The following is a 14,763-nucleotide window of genomic DNA, read 5'->3' on the forward strand; positions in this document are numbered from 1 at the left end:
AATTTTAAAAATAGCTTTGATGTTTAAAATGCATATAATTAATGAAAAAAAGTTTTCAAAGATACAGTTGGATTAGTTCTGCTTGGATTGGTTCTCTTGTTCCTGTGAATCATGAAAGCAAAAGTCGAAATAAAATAAATCATGGAGTAGAAATGGTTATCTGCACCAAAATTAGAGATGAACTTTTACCAATTACTTGAATGATAAGTTTTCTTACTGCAGGCGCTGCAGAGTCCAACCTTTTATCAAGTGCAACAGAGATTGCTGCTACACTTCAGCATATGCTCAGTAAACCAAATGTTAATCATTTTGAGTAGCACAAGCAACCTGCAGAATAAGGGCAGTCTCCTCTGAAACCCACTATTCCAGTCTTATGGATTTAAGAGAAGAGTATGTAATCCCCATTGAAAGGCTGGAGATCTTGGGCGTGTGCAACTTGTCCCTATATTGGTATGAGTGCTCAACGATGCACTTTAGTAACTGTTTTACACTGGTCCAAGCAGGGGCTGTCCTGCCTTTCTCCTCTGCAAATTAATGTTACTACTGGTGCAGTAAATCAGATGAAGAACTACCTGAAGCCTTTACTTGGCTCCCACCCAAAGGTTAGTAAAACCTTGAGACAAGGGAGCAAGGGGGCTGGCGTGGTTTTCAGCCCTTGACTTACCTCACCGATCATTTGACCAGCTCTGATTCCTGACACAGGCTGGGGGAGCAAGAGCACACACAGATTGTGTGTCCACATGGAGATTTTGCCAGCCACAAAGTCCAGGAGCAGCCTTCATGAGGATGACACCAACCCACGGGCACCAAGGGAACACTTCTCCGGGACTGGCTGTGCACATAGGCATTGTTTCCTTCACTAGTGACTGAAAAGTTATGGTGGTCTGACAGCAGACTGCAAAAGGCAAATCTCTCTGTATAGCAACTAAAACAGATATTTTTTTATCTTGGCCTTCTTACTTGTTTAAAAAAAAAGTGCAGCTGTAAAACCTAGAAACTTGTTGTTTTAACTCAAAAACTATGTTTAAACAAGTGTTGCTGTATAATTCATATGCTGCAAGGATTTCCACTTCTGCCTGAAAATTCCTAAATGCACAGCCTTACAGACATAATCCATTTTTAAAAATAGGTAGCTGAGGCTATTCCCAAGAGGTAGAAGCTTGTGGATTTACAGTGAAACTGATTCCAGTGCAAGAAAAAGAAAACAGATATTCAGGTTCACCTGATATGCACAACACCAGTGACAACTTCTCCACTAATAAAAGACATGACACAATTAGATTGCTAACCTTTCCACATTGGGAGTTTATCAAAACAGCCCAGGACTTGAATTGGAATGAGAAGAATCAGAACTGAATTCTGTTACAGAATTCTCCTATTCTCTACTTTTGTCTGAAGCTCTCTTGAGAAAGACCCCCTGTGTCATATCTAGGTGCAAATTGCCTTGTTAGAAAAGCTTTGATATTACAGTAAAAGGTGAGTCAATACTGTGAAGGAGCACACTTGTGAAAGGTATCACAAATTTAACTAATGGAACTGGGATAGGAAAAGTGCTCAGGAAGAACTGAATTAAACAAATGAAAGTTTTGCACTATTTTTTGGTATCATGTAATGGGTGCCAAAAGACAGCAGGGCCAGAACACCAATTATGAACTGGGACTAGAAAAGAGAACAGTTGGCAAAAAGAAAAGAGAAAAAGAAAGCCAAGGACAGTAGGAAGAAAATATGCCAAACAGGGACTTTAAATGGGGAAACAAAACTGATGTTTTTCACAGTGAGCAAGATGACACAATTTCTACTGCCTTTAAAATAGATTTGAAAACACTACCTATTACAGGGTTTTGGTCCATTTTACAGAGAACATATGGGCCAAATGCCAAGCAGTTACAATTTCAAAGTAGCCTCAGCCTAACAGGCACATGAAATGCCAGGGGGAAAACTGAAGAGTTCCCCAGGTTTAAGTCTTCTGCCATTAGAAGATGCTCACTGGACCCCCACGCTGCCGCAGTGAGGATCCTCCATGTGTTTGAGGCGCGTAAGCTCTGGTGAGCAACAAAGAACAACATTTCCTGAATCATCTGCTATCCTGTGCTAAGCACTTTAAAACCACTTCTTGTGACAAATCAGCCAAGTATCAAGGAGCACCCAGTCTAATGGGGAAGCTGGAACTCTTCCCAGGCTCCAAATGTGCCCAACGCTGAAAATGAGCGGACGCTACTAGCCCAGCTCACGTACCCTGAATAGTCATTGCAACAATGACTCTTCTCTACACATCCCAGAGAATCTCTGGCAAGTATTTGTCTGCTAAACCAGCCAACTTTTCTTTCAAGGGACACAAAGTGCAGGAGATGTTGAGAAAGAACTATGAAGACAGTAAAAAAACCCAAAGAATATTGTATAAATATTTAACATGCTTTTCCCAAGCACTACCAAGGTATATGTGAATGTCCGTATATTATGTAGAAGCAGTGTAATCTGGCTTCATAGAGAGCTGGAGTGGAAGGAAGAAAAAATGAGTAGTGAAGATTTAAGGAAACCTGAAATCTAAGATAACGGTACCATTGGCAAAGAGTATAGCAGCTTCTTTTCTCTAGACTGGCCTCAGAACAATTTACTTTTGGTGTTGCTCATCTTCAAGGCCAGCCAGCCAGCTCATAAAAACGTGTCCACAAACCATCTATTTCCCCCAGATTCTTAACCAGGACAGGACACAGGAAAGGTTCCATTTAAAAATCATTTTATTATTAACATAATCATCCCATTTAGCCAAGTGTGGGTTCATGTATAAGGAATGTCGGTAAATATTCCATTTGAAGCTTCTTTTTACATATTTCCATTGATAAATAAACTCTGAATTCACATAAAAAAGTTAAACTTAAATAACTAATATATTTTTTGTAACAGGCATACATTGATAAAATATAAATATTCTTGTACTCAGCCTTTGCTCTAGATAACAGTTAGCCACACATCACAGTTATTAACAACTACAAACAAGAACTCAACTGATTTTCTGGCCTGGACTAAAATAGAGATGGAAACAGAAAATTCACATTTTGACTTTGGGCCAAAAGAGGTTGAGAGGCAGGAATAGAAGAGTTTTATTAACAGACTTGTTAAAAATAGTCTGTTCTGCCACTGAATCTTATTCTACAATTGGTAGTTGATTCCATTATAATTTTATGTAACACTCAAGTATCACTAACAAAATATGGCACATCATCCATGAACAATATAACGATGTTTTAAAACTACCAGGGCAAAACTGCAGGCGATATGAGTGATTTGGCTCTGGCTCACCACTCTGTCATCTCAGTCTGACATTAACATATGGTGGCATCTCCCTGCTTTGGCCACTTTCCCGCTAAGAGTGGAGTTTGTTACCTGTAGCTCTAAAGTTTCTCAAACTAACCAGTTACCAGGCAGTCTCATACACTGGGGTTGCTCACCCAGAAGTCAGACCAAAAATCGGTTGATCAAGGTGCCCTCTCAAAGGACTCTGGGAATGATGGTAAAAGGGACCACAGGACTGCTGGCTTCAAGCTCCAGTGCTGTCAAGAAGCATTCAGTCGCAGCATCATCATTGCCTTGAGCCTGCAGCACCTCTCCCAGGCTGTTCCAGACCTCGTGGGCTGTGGAGTTCACTTGGACGGCATCTCTGAGAATCTTCTCTGCCAAGCTATAGCGCCCAAGCTGGTGAAGTATCAGAGCCTGCAAGAAAGCAAAGGGAAAATGGCTGAGATTGGCCAGTAGGGCTTTCCTGTAGCTCAAACAAGGTTACTGCAGTGAAATAAGGGTAGGCAGCTCTTGGGCTCAAAGTGTTAGACTATGTAATTTTTTTTTAATTTAAGAAAAGAAATGACCTGATGCTGGACTGGAGCAAGCTACTCCACACCAACAAAGTCAAGGGGCTTTGTACAGCAAACAAAGACTAAGTAACAAAAACTCCACCCATTTGCCAAGAAGCAGGAATTACCCGGGCTTTTGCATAAGCTCCTGTTATCTGAAGTCCTAAGGTGCATGCCCTGAAGTTTTCATATCCTCCCTGTGCATCTCAGCACCCAGCTCATGCCCTGTAACACCTGAGAGCATACACGGCACCAGCGGCCCTCGGGGATGGCTGTAACAAGACTGAGTTCAGCTCAATGGGCAACAACCACAGTGCTTGATTTAATCTGCAGAACAGAACAGGGACTGATATTGCCCCAGTAATGCACAAAGGACCAGCAGGCACAGAACTTCCTCATAAGCTTCCTTGTTACAGATTCTCCATTTTCCTCTGCGAGATGAGATCCAATTCAACACCACACGATCCAGAGCACATCCAAACCCACTAGGATATGGGCTGAATGAGGCCATGGAAATCTCCATCCATCACATTCAGCTATGTTACTGTGCCAGAAAAGTCATGGAATGACCCAGTAAGAGAGCTTTATTCTGGGATTATAATAATCCTAACAATATGCGTTTTTACATTGTGATTCTGTATTGCAAAACACATATGGATCACAAATCTTTGTTTTGCAGAGAGGCGTCCCTTACTGCTTACAGAGGCCTTGTGACTTCTCCCCTCCCAGCCCCCACTCCTTGGACCACAATTCTTTTTATCTCTCTGTACATCTGTCCCTAAAATCCTTATTAACCCAAGCACTGATGATTAGAAAGTACTGACATTCTATGCAGCCTCTGAATTATCCACCATACATTTCCAGAATTGTGCCCACCAGGCTGAGTTTCAGCTTGGGAAGACTGCTGACTCCATCCTACAGAACAACCGAGCATACCCTGAACTGTAGAACAATATAAAGAGTGCTGTACAGTATTGGCAAGTGAATAAATAAATGCAATGCAGGCTAATTTGTATCAGCCTGGCAGATGTTCTCACATAGAGGTGCTAGAGGGCTTTTTTGGGTTTGGACTTTTTTTGAGCTGTCAATTGAGTCAGCATTTTCAGAGCAAGTGAACAGTACTTCCAATACAAAAACTGGATAACTCTCAGGGTCAGTGCTTTTTTTCCCTGCAGTGAAGTGATTGTCAGTGAGTGGTAGGTATCAGATGAGAAACTACAAAAAATGAAGCAAGGAGATGGAATACACAAAGCTGGTGTCACTGCAGTGCACCTAACCCTAATAAAATGTAAATGTTGTTAATTTTCAAGACAAGATTCTCTATTTTCAAAAGCCTTGCTTTTTTGGGGTGCAGATATGTCTGTTTTATACTAATTAAACATGCGAATTATTTGAATATTGGTAATACTTTTTTCTTAAATATGCCAGACTATTTTTCCTGCTTGCTAAGGATACAAGCTGTTCTTTTCAAGACTGAAGAAAAATCCAATGTTGCAGATATAAGCCTGTTCATAGGAAGAGACACATATTACGTCACATCTGCCCTATTCTGTATGGCAAAAAGGATAGCTGAGATTTTCCAGGTGATAGAACTAGAGCAAATACTGGCAGTTTGCCTGCTTTTATACCTTCCTAAGAATACAAGCATCAGTCTTGAAATTAGCATGTAGCAGTAGTGAAGGAACAACTCGTGTGGGCAATAGGGTCGCATCGTGTACCCTCATGCTTTGGGGACACAGCTTTCTTGAGGGAGTGTTTCCTGAAAGTCAAGTCTTTCAGTAGTATCTCAGACTGGGATGGTAGCCCTGGGACAAGCAGCTTTGCTTCCAAAGAACCAATAGAAAATTAGATTTGTTTCAAGCAGAGCATTAAAAGGACAGTGACATTTGATAACTGTAGTTGTGGGCTGAACTCAAACAAGTGATCCAGAGAAAGAATGCAAAGTACCCTCCGATTCATTAACTCTCTGAGAATGATGGTCAGATGTCATCCATTGTAAGTGTCCAGTTTGTAAATCCCCTTCCTAGATGACTTCATTAAAATTCTGAGGCACAGAACATTTCAAATTGTTTGCAGTCCTTGCCTGACTTTGCTCTATTAAGCATTACACACCACAGGCAGAAGGAGCAGGCATGTCTATCACACAGCAATATCCTTTGGTGACCTCGCACCCACGCTCATCCAAGAAAACTAACTTCAGTTTACCAGCTGTCAGCATATGCTTGCTTTCTGAATTAACTCTTCAGGAAAAAAACCTAAACCACTAAAACCAACAATGACAACAAAACCCACCCAACTAATCCCATTTCCCAAACCAAAACTCCTCTAAGACTTCCCAGAAATCTGTACAAATTATCCCAGTCCTTCACTGCATATTTTCCTCTGCTTTCTAACTGGAAACAAAATCTCGAAGCTACCAGTTCTGGCCTTCACTTATTTAGCAGCAGACGTATGGACGACATTTATCTGCAGAATAATGTTAAGTCTCTTGCTTTATGGGTGGAGATGGGCCTGAACAACACATCAGCTCTGCAGAAACACAGAGGGATACCTAAGTGACATATGGTTCAAACCTTCAGACTTGGCATGTTAGTTTAAAACCTAAGCAGAATGCCTTTTCTGTATATCCTCTCTATAAATAGAGATATAGTCTTTAAAAAGATAAAATATTAGAGGGATTTTGGAACTGAATCAATTAGAAAAAATGCTGTATAATAATTTGTGTAAATAATAATAACTGTCAGTAGGAAAACATCCATTTGACAAAAGATAATCAAACCAGTAAGTTCCAAAGGAATTACAGAAATCTAAGGCAACCTATTCGTTCTTCATTCATTTTAGAATGCTGCAGTACTTGACAGAGGTGTTTAAGACAACTGTTGGCATCTGCAGGAGAAAGCAGGATCTTTCCTGCCATTGCATCACTTTCACATGAAAGAACTATAAATTTATGACATTTGCTCCTAGCAGAGTTATAAAAGCCTCTAATGTGTGTACACCTCTTCATTTTGCAGCTCGGTACAAATGTTGCTTATTACTTTACTCCATGTTTGGTTTGTTGAGAATTTTGGGGTTCTTTTAAAGTTGATTTTTTTTCCTGTGAAATCACTGATCTCCCCTAAGTGTGTTAAGGCTTTCACTTTCTCACTGGTTAGGATGTCTGTATGTTGTAAACTCTCTAAGCAAACCTTATTTTTCTTTTAGCCAGTTCTTCATTGTAGGGGTTGATTTTGTAATTCAAAAAACTCGAAGAGAGAACTCTAATGAGAAATAGCACAGGCAGAAAGTGAAGGGAATCTCTGAAGAAACAAAGAGACTTTTTTGTGCCATCATCACAATAAATGAAACCAGTGCTTCATGTCTCCAATCCACTGATATTTATACCAGTCACTTTGAATAATCAACAGTACTCAAAGATCTGTGGAGCTCAGATGCTCTCTGCTCAAGGAAAGGTCAGCAGCCTTTTACAGTGCCCAGCCAGAGCTGGGAGTAAAAGGGACTTTGCAATTCCAAGAGCCTCCAGGGGCTCTCCAAAGGGGCTTTCTAAAAGAGCAGCACTGTGTAACACTGTGTGCTGCCTTTGACAGGGAGGTACTGTTGTCACTACAAACAAGGTTCTATCCAGACTTCACATCCCAACAAAACAAAACCCTCCAGGAATTAATCAAAATGGGGGGGAAAGTGCTTCCAACTTCTGCCACAGGTTATTTTCAAGATCTTGCCAACTCTTTCCTCACCCAGTCTGGAGTCACAAAGTCTCCCTCTTGGTCAATGATTTCACATGTGTTTCCTCCCTCAATCATTCCCTTTACACTTCATTTTACATTGCCCCACATACAAAACTACCAGTTTTTGCTTATTTCACCCAAACATCTCTCCAAGAATTGTTTTTTACAATGCTCAGTCAAACAGAGCCCATTTATTCATTAGACAAATGTAAGCATTTTTTAAAAGGAAAACATTCAAATGAATTGGGATTTCCAAATGGAGCATTACAGACTTCAAATAAAATTTCCAGTTAGAAAATGCACTATTATTTATTGATAAACTATCATCACTCAGAGCCTGAACAACATGATATAATAAGGAATTGTATAAAGCCATAATTGCTTAAATAAGCATGTAGTGTAGTCTTCACTGCAAAGGTATCTTTTTTCTGCAGACAAGCTTTCTCTCTTTGCAAATTAACCTGTCATAATGATTACCAAACAGTCAATGGAAAAGACATATCTAGACAAATAAACATAGGACTAAAACTCTGTAAATAACTGATTTTTGATTTTGAAAAACAACTATTTAAAAAATGATTAAAACCAGCCATTTAGAGCAGTCCAGTAAGGTCACTTTTTTATTTGCTTCTAGGCAAGTGAGAAGCTAACATTCAATTTTTTTTCATGGAACTAACTTTGAAAAAATTACAGTCATAATTATTACCCATCATATGTCTCATCAAACCAGAGCTTTATCGTAAAGTGCTAAACTATATTTGGATTCCATTGAACTGGAAAAAAAAAAAAAAAGGGTAAAAAGGTAACACTACAAAGATCACTGTGGCTTCTTCGGTGTAACTAAAAATTTTGTCTGAAGAGAGCTGGAGGTTTTCTTAAGGTTTACCTATCTGATTACTTCTCCACCATGCCTGAAAATAAACAGTTCTCAGTCTCAACAAAAGCACCACTTGAGATTTTTACCTTTATTCACTTGATATCAAGAGGAACATTTTCATTTTCTCTGAGAAAAATATAGACTAGAGGTGGGAGATGTTCTCAAAAGCAATGAAATTTATTTAAAAGTGAAAAAAAAGGGGAACTGTAACCATGAGTCCATTTGCACTCTTGCCTTTTTCAGGGACGGTGCTGAACTCTCTCTGCAGAGAAGGAAACTGGGAACTGGGAGAAATGGACAGAACAAAAAACGTGGCCGACTTAATGTGCAAAGAAGTGCCAGAGATTCTCACCATGTTTAAGAAATGCAGCCTGTTGACCTACAGAAGTCTCAACTGTGGAGATTTGAGTAGTACCAGATATGATATTCATATTAATTTATTCCTGGCAGGTCTGTTACATGACTTGATTGCTAAAAAGCTTCTAGATTTGTATGACACAGACCTTATTTAGCCAAAAAATAACCCTCAGAGATAAAAGTGTGTCTTGCAAAAACAATAGCTATAAGAAAACATTATAAGCATATGAAAATAAAAAACGGACTGATTTTGCCTTTGATGATAAGAGCAGGGAGACAGAAGAACAGTGGCCAGTTTTGCTGATGACCTGCTGAAGCTCAATAAGCTAACAGCTGATTACGTATAAGCAGACACAAAGCTATTCAGATGTGGAAAAAAAAGATTTTTAAAAGCTACAAAAGATTTAAAGAACTCACTACATCCAACTTCACAATAATTTTCCCAGTTCACTATCTTACTGTTTTTAAGCAGGTCCCAGCCTAAGAGATAATCAACTTTAAGCTGTGATATCAGAAGGAAATGTTAGAAACATCCCCATCCTATCTAAAAACTTAAAAATCAGGGATTATGACCATAAATAGTTACAAAACTCGGTGTGCAATGTATGCATTGCAAATCCATATGCAGTGTAATTTTAGCATCACAAAACTGCCCCTTGTTACATGGTGCTTTTTCAGCCTATTTTGCAAGTGTTAAGGTGGCTGCTATTTTTAAACAAATCTATCAAACCTGAAGGTTTACCGGAGACTTGACAGTGTTATGCTATAATAATGAAACAGAAGTGTTAGTGAGGCAAAATGAGAAGAATTTGTCATGATACATGGAAAAATAAGTAAAATTCTACAGCTGATACTTTCCAACCTCTGTGATAAAAATACGCATTTTAAATGTAGTCTATAATCAATATTTTACACTTACGTAGAGTGAAATAGAACATTATTTATATACTATGCTCTCCTATTTTCATTTTAGCTGATGACTTTGTGCTGAAACATGTCCATCTAGTCAAAGTATGACTTTGCATAAGAAATCATTTATAAACTCCTTTCAAAGGCACATGCACGTTGAGTCATTGTACATAACTATTTTCTGCAAGTACGAAAAAATTGTGACACAACGCAGCAGTTAGAAATAAGCCACTCCATCAAAAAATGATGAATAAACATAGTTCTGTATCTGCAGACACAGGTTGCATTTTAATGCAGGGATTTTGAAGGGTGGCCACATTATAAGATTTAAAACCAACTGGATTAACCACACTACACTTACTTTACAAGTAAGGGTGATAAAAATACTTTTTTTTAATTTTTTTTTTTCTTTTGGAAAAGAAACTGCAACATGTATAGAATTCGTTTTCCAAAATACAGAATAAAAAACTACTTATCTTATTTTCTCTAACAAGACAATTCTTTTGAAAAATAAAAAGCGTATTTCTTCAAATGTGGTCTAAATAAGACTTCCTAGCAGCTCAGTATGGATTTTCTTTTTTAAATGAGAACAAGCAGCTAATAATATAACAGTCAATCACTCACTAAACCAAACAAAGCAGCTGATGAACAAATATGAACCTGTGCCTGGAGCCAACACTTTTGTTCAGAGCCTATCCCAGAACATTGCCTGTGCCACATGTCCCTCTCCGCCTGGCCCCTCCCTCGCCTTCCTCCATGCCCAGCACACCCTTTGTGTGCTCTGTGGCCCCTCTGGAGCCCCAGTTTGGTCTTTCTCCGCCCTTCCCCCAGTGCTAACATACCCCCTGAGGTATCCAATTGCTTCCCCTGCTGCAAAACACTTGTTGCTAGGAGAAAACCTACTGCTTGGCAACAGATTTTTAAAACAACAACTTTGGCTTTGTTACTCACTGAACTTCACATCGCCAGCATGAAAAAACGAACCCGTGTGGTCGGGAGTGCTTCTCTGTACTTGTAACTCCCTTGGAAATGACCGAGCCCTTCCCACAAAGATGTGCTTGCCTTTTAGTTCCTTACAGCTCACAGCCCAGAATGCAGAAAGGTTCAAAATCGAAGGTTTTTTTTAAAAAACTGCTGATTGTCGCCTTCCACTGAGATGGAAGCTCTTGGGGGACTTTTCCTGTTAAGACAACATGTTGTTGCAGTAATCTGCTGTAATTTTGATTTATACCTTATGTGAACATCCTATCAGCTTTTAAAAAAATAGCATGACTACCAGGCTACATTGCAAGAACCAATTTGACAATAGCATGTACACTGGAAACAAATAGAACGGCTTATGATAAAGTGAAGCAGATAGTGACTCCAGATCTTATTTAACTTTTTATCTCCATCTGAAAATTATATTGAGGGTCTTATTTTATATGCTGTGGCTACCAACACAGTAAACCCACAATGGTTCTCCCTTCAAAAGGCAGATGGCTACAGCTCTGGCAAGTACTGCATCACCACTGGCATCAGGGAATAATTACATATAGCCTTAGCCCTCAGATTATGGCCAGTCCTAAACTTGGAGTATTTCTCATCTGGTGCAAACATTTTACATTTCGTCCCAGGTGTGAGACCATGAGGTGATGCTGAACTGTATGTAGGTCTCTTGATCACCTCCTTCCATCTGGAAGCTTGGTAGCACTGCATCTTCCCTCCCCCCACTACCAGCACTGAAGCCACATCATTGTCTTCTCATCTCTCCCACAAACCAGAAACGAGGATTTCCCAGATTTATAAAATACATACACCTGCAATGAAAACTGGTGCAGGAGATCACAGCTTCACGCAGTGCTGTTTATGAAAGGGCCCATAGTAATTTCTGTAATTTGGTACATTTTTGTCTTTCCCCTTTGTAGACAGTTTATAGATATAAACACATCACAATGCATTCCCTACAGAAATCCTGCCACTTAATCAGTCTAATCTGTAGCTGTATTTCAACACTGCCTGGCTTTAAAGCAAGGCCAAGTTTACCACTGGATCATTGTACTCCATACAGAGACTCCTAAGAACTGTTTGTTATTGATGCCATTATTTTCCCAGTATTGAGTCAAAGGGTCAGAAGTACAGAAAACTGTATTTCTATTATTCAAAACCTAGGAGTAACATAAAAGTTTCAATATCCAAAAGAGGGAAAAAAGACCCAAATCCTCCAAAAATTATACAAGTGCCAAACAGGATAAACAGAAAATCTCAGACCAAGGTTTTTGAAATGAGTATCCTCAAAGTCAGCCCACTGAGTCAATATTCAATTATTTGAGCAAAAGCTGGATTTTCCACAAGAACTGAGGATACCAGGAATTCAGGGTCCTTACTCCACTGCCTAAGAGTAGGTTCCAGTTTAGAACACCTGAACGTTCCTGGTTTTGAAAGCTTGTGCTCCATGCAAAACTACTATAATGTCAAGAAATTAATGTTTTTCTGTCCATCAGTCAATTATGGATAGAATTAAAAAATAAATAATTGGAAATAGCAAGCAGTGACTTTTTAAGAAGCTGTTTTTCATTAATGACAGTTCTTCTATGCAACCACATAGAACATAGTAGTTGTATGTGTCTTCTGGAAATAGTAATTAGAAAAACTGACCAAATGTTTTAATGAAGACATCAATCTGAAGTCAGAGGAATAGTTTGTGTATCAAAGGAAAACTAGAGTTGCAGATCCAGTGCTAGGCTTTGTGAGTAAAATTTATAATTAATAGAACTGTCAGAGTTCAAATCAAGCACTGTGGATATCTTTAGCTAGATTGCCACTGTATTGAAAGCTAGCACTTGTAGTCCATGCTTGTACACACTCAGTACTACAGAAACTAGCACTTACTTGTCTGAACTTTTGAGACTATGGAAAAGGAATCAGAAGTGAATGATATTCTTCTGAAGTACCTTTGTGCATTTATGCATGTGCATTTCTCGAAAATATTCTGAAAAATCCTGTATTAAATATTCAAAAGTCAGAACTGCAGTATTAGATAAAAGATGACCAATCTTTTCATAACTAAAAAAACCCAGAAATTCATAGATTAAAGCACATTACTCACATTTCTACTCCTTTTGCCCTCAGCCAAAGAGACTTCTGCATATAAAAATACGTACATACATATGTTTATAACTATGACTAATGTCACTGTTTCAAAAGAGTTATGACACTGCAGCAGCACTTACTACACTGGCACTGCAGTAACCTCTAAGAAAAAGAGGTTATTTTTAATACAGCATTAATAAATATTTTTTTCAATAGCATCCCCAGGAAACAGAGCACTTCCTCCCCCGCAAAGCAGATGTGAACTGCCATCTGCTGCTCATGCTCAGCACACTGCAGTGGAAGGGCCATCCTCATGGCAGTGTGCAAAAACCTCCCGGCAGGAGAGGGAATGCATCCCCCCCCCCATCTCTCCCCAGTTTCTGAAAAGCAAGGCAGAAGCTGTAGGTAGCTACTAACCTGCCAGTCTGCCAGGACAGCTGCCAGCAGACTCTTCTTTAAGGGACAGCTATTTTCAGTGTGAAGGGAGGGCCCACACCCTCCCATCTGTGCACCATCAGGCACAGGTCAGAAGAGCCAGAATTTAACCATTGGCTAAGAAAGGGCTTCTAGCACTTTCAGAAAAATAAAACAAACACTTCCCTTTACACTGAATTACCTTGCACAAAATTGGATGAAGTTGAACATACTGGAAACTACAGAAAAAAGCTTCTGACAACTAAAGAGAGAAACCCAAACAGCAGTATTTTTGGGAAAAAATTATTAAAGACCTAAGAATAATGTCAATGTACCTCAACAAATCAGCTTTTGTTAGTACTGATCTGGAAGCAGATTAATAAAACTGAAGCATCACCTAAGTTTTATAATTAAATTCCATATAAGCCTGTCACATTTTCTCTCAACTGGCTTTTTTTTGTGGATCATTGTCAATTTCTTGTTCCACAGTGTTCAGCCTGTAAGTGCTAGGAATCCTGTTCACATCATCTTCCCAAATTTTTCCCTAGCTAGTTTGTTTTTATTTGCTCCAGTGCCAATGCCACTTAGCCTTATTTGGATTATGCATATTCCTCTCATGTTTACAAGGATCATATATTAGTATTAAAGTTTCCTATTCCTCCCAGGAAACTCTGCAGAGATTTCCAGTGCCACACCGCAGTCACCTTGGCACTCACCAGGTGCAAGGGCAACACTGATGCAAAGCCACAGGCTGGGTTTGCCTTCCAGCCATGTTACTTGGGATGACAAGAGAATCACAGCCCCAGCCTGTGAGGAACCCCGAGTGAAACCTCTGCCTTAGTGCATACTGAGGGTTCACTTGTCCTGTTGGCTGGCCTCAGCTGGTTTCACTGGGCATGGCAGTCTCTGTTTTGGGGACATAAAGCAATCCGTGGAGCATGAACACCACCATTCCACAAGGGAAGGAGAATCTGTAGGCTTAGAAAAGGTGAGACTACACTGTTGACAAGATGATGATGCTGATAACAGGGACAAGATGGTATCTCATGTTGTGCCAGGCCAACTCATGCACAATGGAGATGCAGCTCTGATCAAGTACTACCCCAGCTCTTTGTTCTCCCCAATCACTTCTATACTCAGTCTTGCTCTTGGACTTTGTATTTCTGAAAGTTATTTTATTTCTTTCACTGAAGGGTCTCCAAGTCTCACTTTTGCCTTTGTCCTGTAACTCTTCTCACTGAGTAGAGGTACTGCACGAACTATTCTAAAATTTTCTGTTAACAAATTCAGTAATATTTAGTGAAGCCTCAGTTATTTAATCACCTAGTTCTTCCAGAATTCTGGTCAACTCCTCCATACTCTTCCACCAGCAAGTACTTGCCATCATTTCTATACTTTCATTTCCACTGCTAATTTTACTTTTGCCATCCATGATGAATACCACATTCCTGTTGAAGATTGAGGCAAAATATGACTTGCGGTTACGGACTTTTTGTAAGTGGATATCCACCACTGCACTGATTGACACTGCATGTTAAATCATATTCTGTAGTTGGTT

The 14,763-nt window shown here is 39.4% G+C and overlaps 1 protein-coding gene across 3 annotated transcripts in view; it reads right to left on the bottom strand.

Annotated features, from left to right (window-relative positions):
* Nucleotides 1-2,720: 2,720 nt before the first annotated feature.
* Nucleotides 2,721-14,763, bottom strand: part of TTC7B (tetratricopeptide repeat domain 7B) — a 112,420-nt gene continuing 100,377 nt past the window's right edge. For all 3 annotated transcript variants that reach the window (XM_008629702.2, XM_017728992.1, XM_017728991.1), the window contains one exon: nt 2,721-3,711. In XM_008629702.2, the coding sequence (XP_008627924.1) occupies nt 3,490-3,711 (222 nt within the window). In that variant the 3' untranslated portion in view covers nt 2,721-3,489. The remainder of the gene's footprint in view (nt 3,712-14,763) is intronic.

The sequence above is a fragment of the Corvus brachyrhynchos genome, unplaced genomic scaffold, assembly GCF_000691975.1.
Source record: "Corvus brachyrhynchos isolate BGI_N302 unplaced genomic scaffold, ASM69197v1 scaffold1, whole genome shotgun sequence".
Taxonomy (NCBI): domain Eukaryota; kingdom Metazoa; phylum Chordata; class Aves; order Passeriformes; family Corvidae; genus Corvus; species Corvus brachyrhynchos.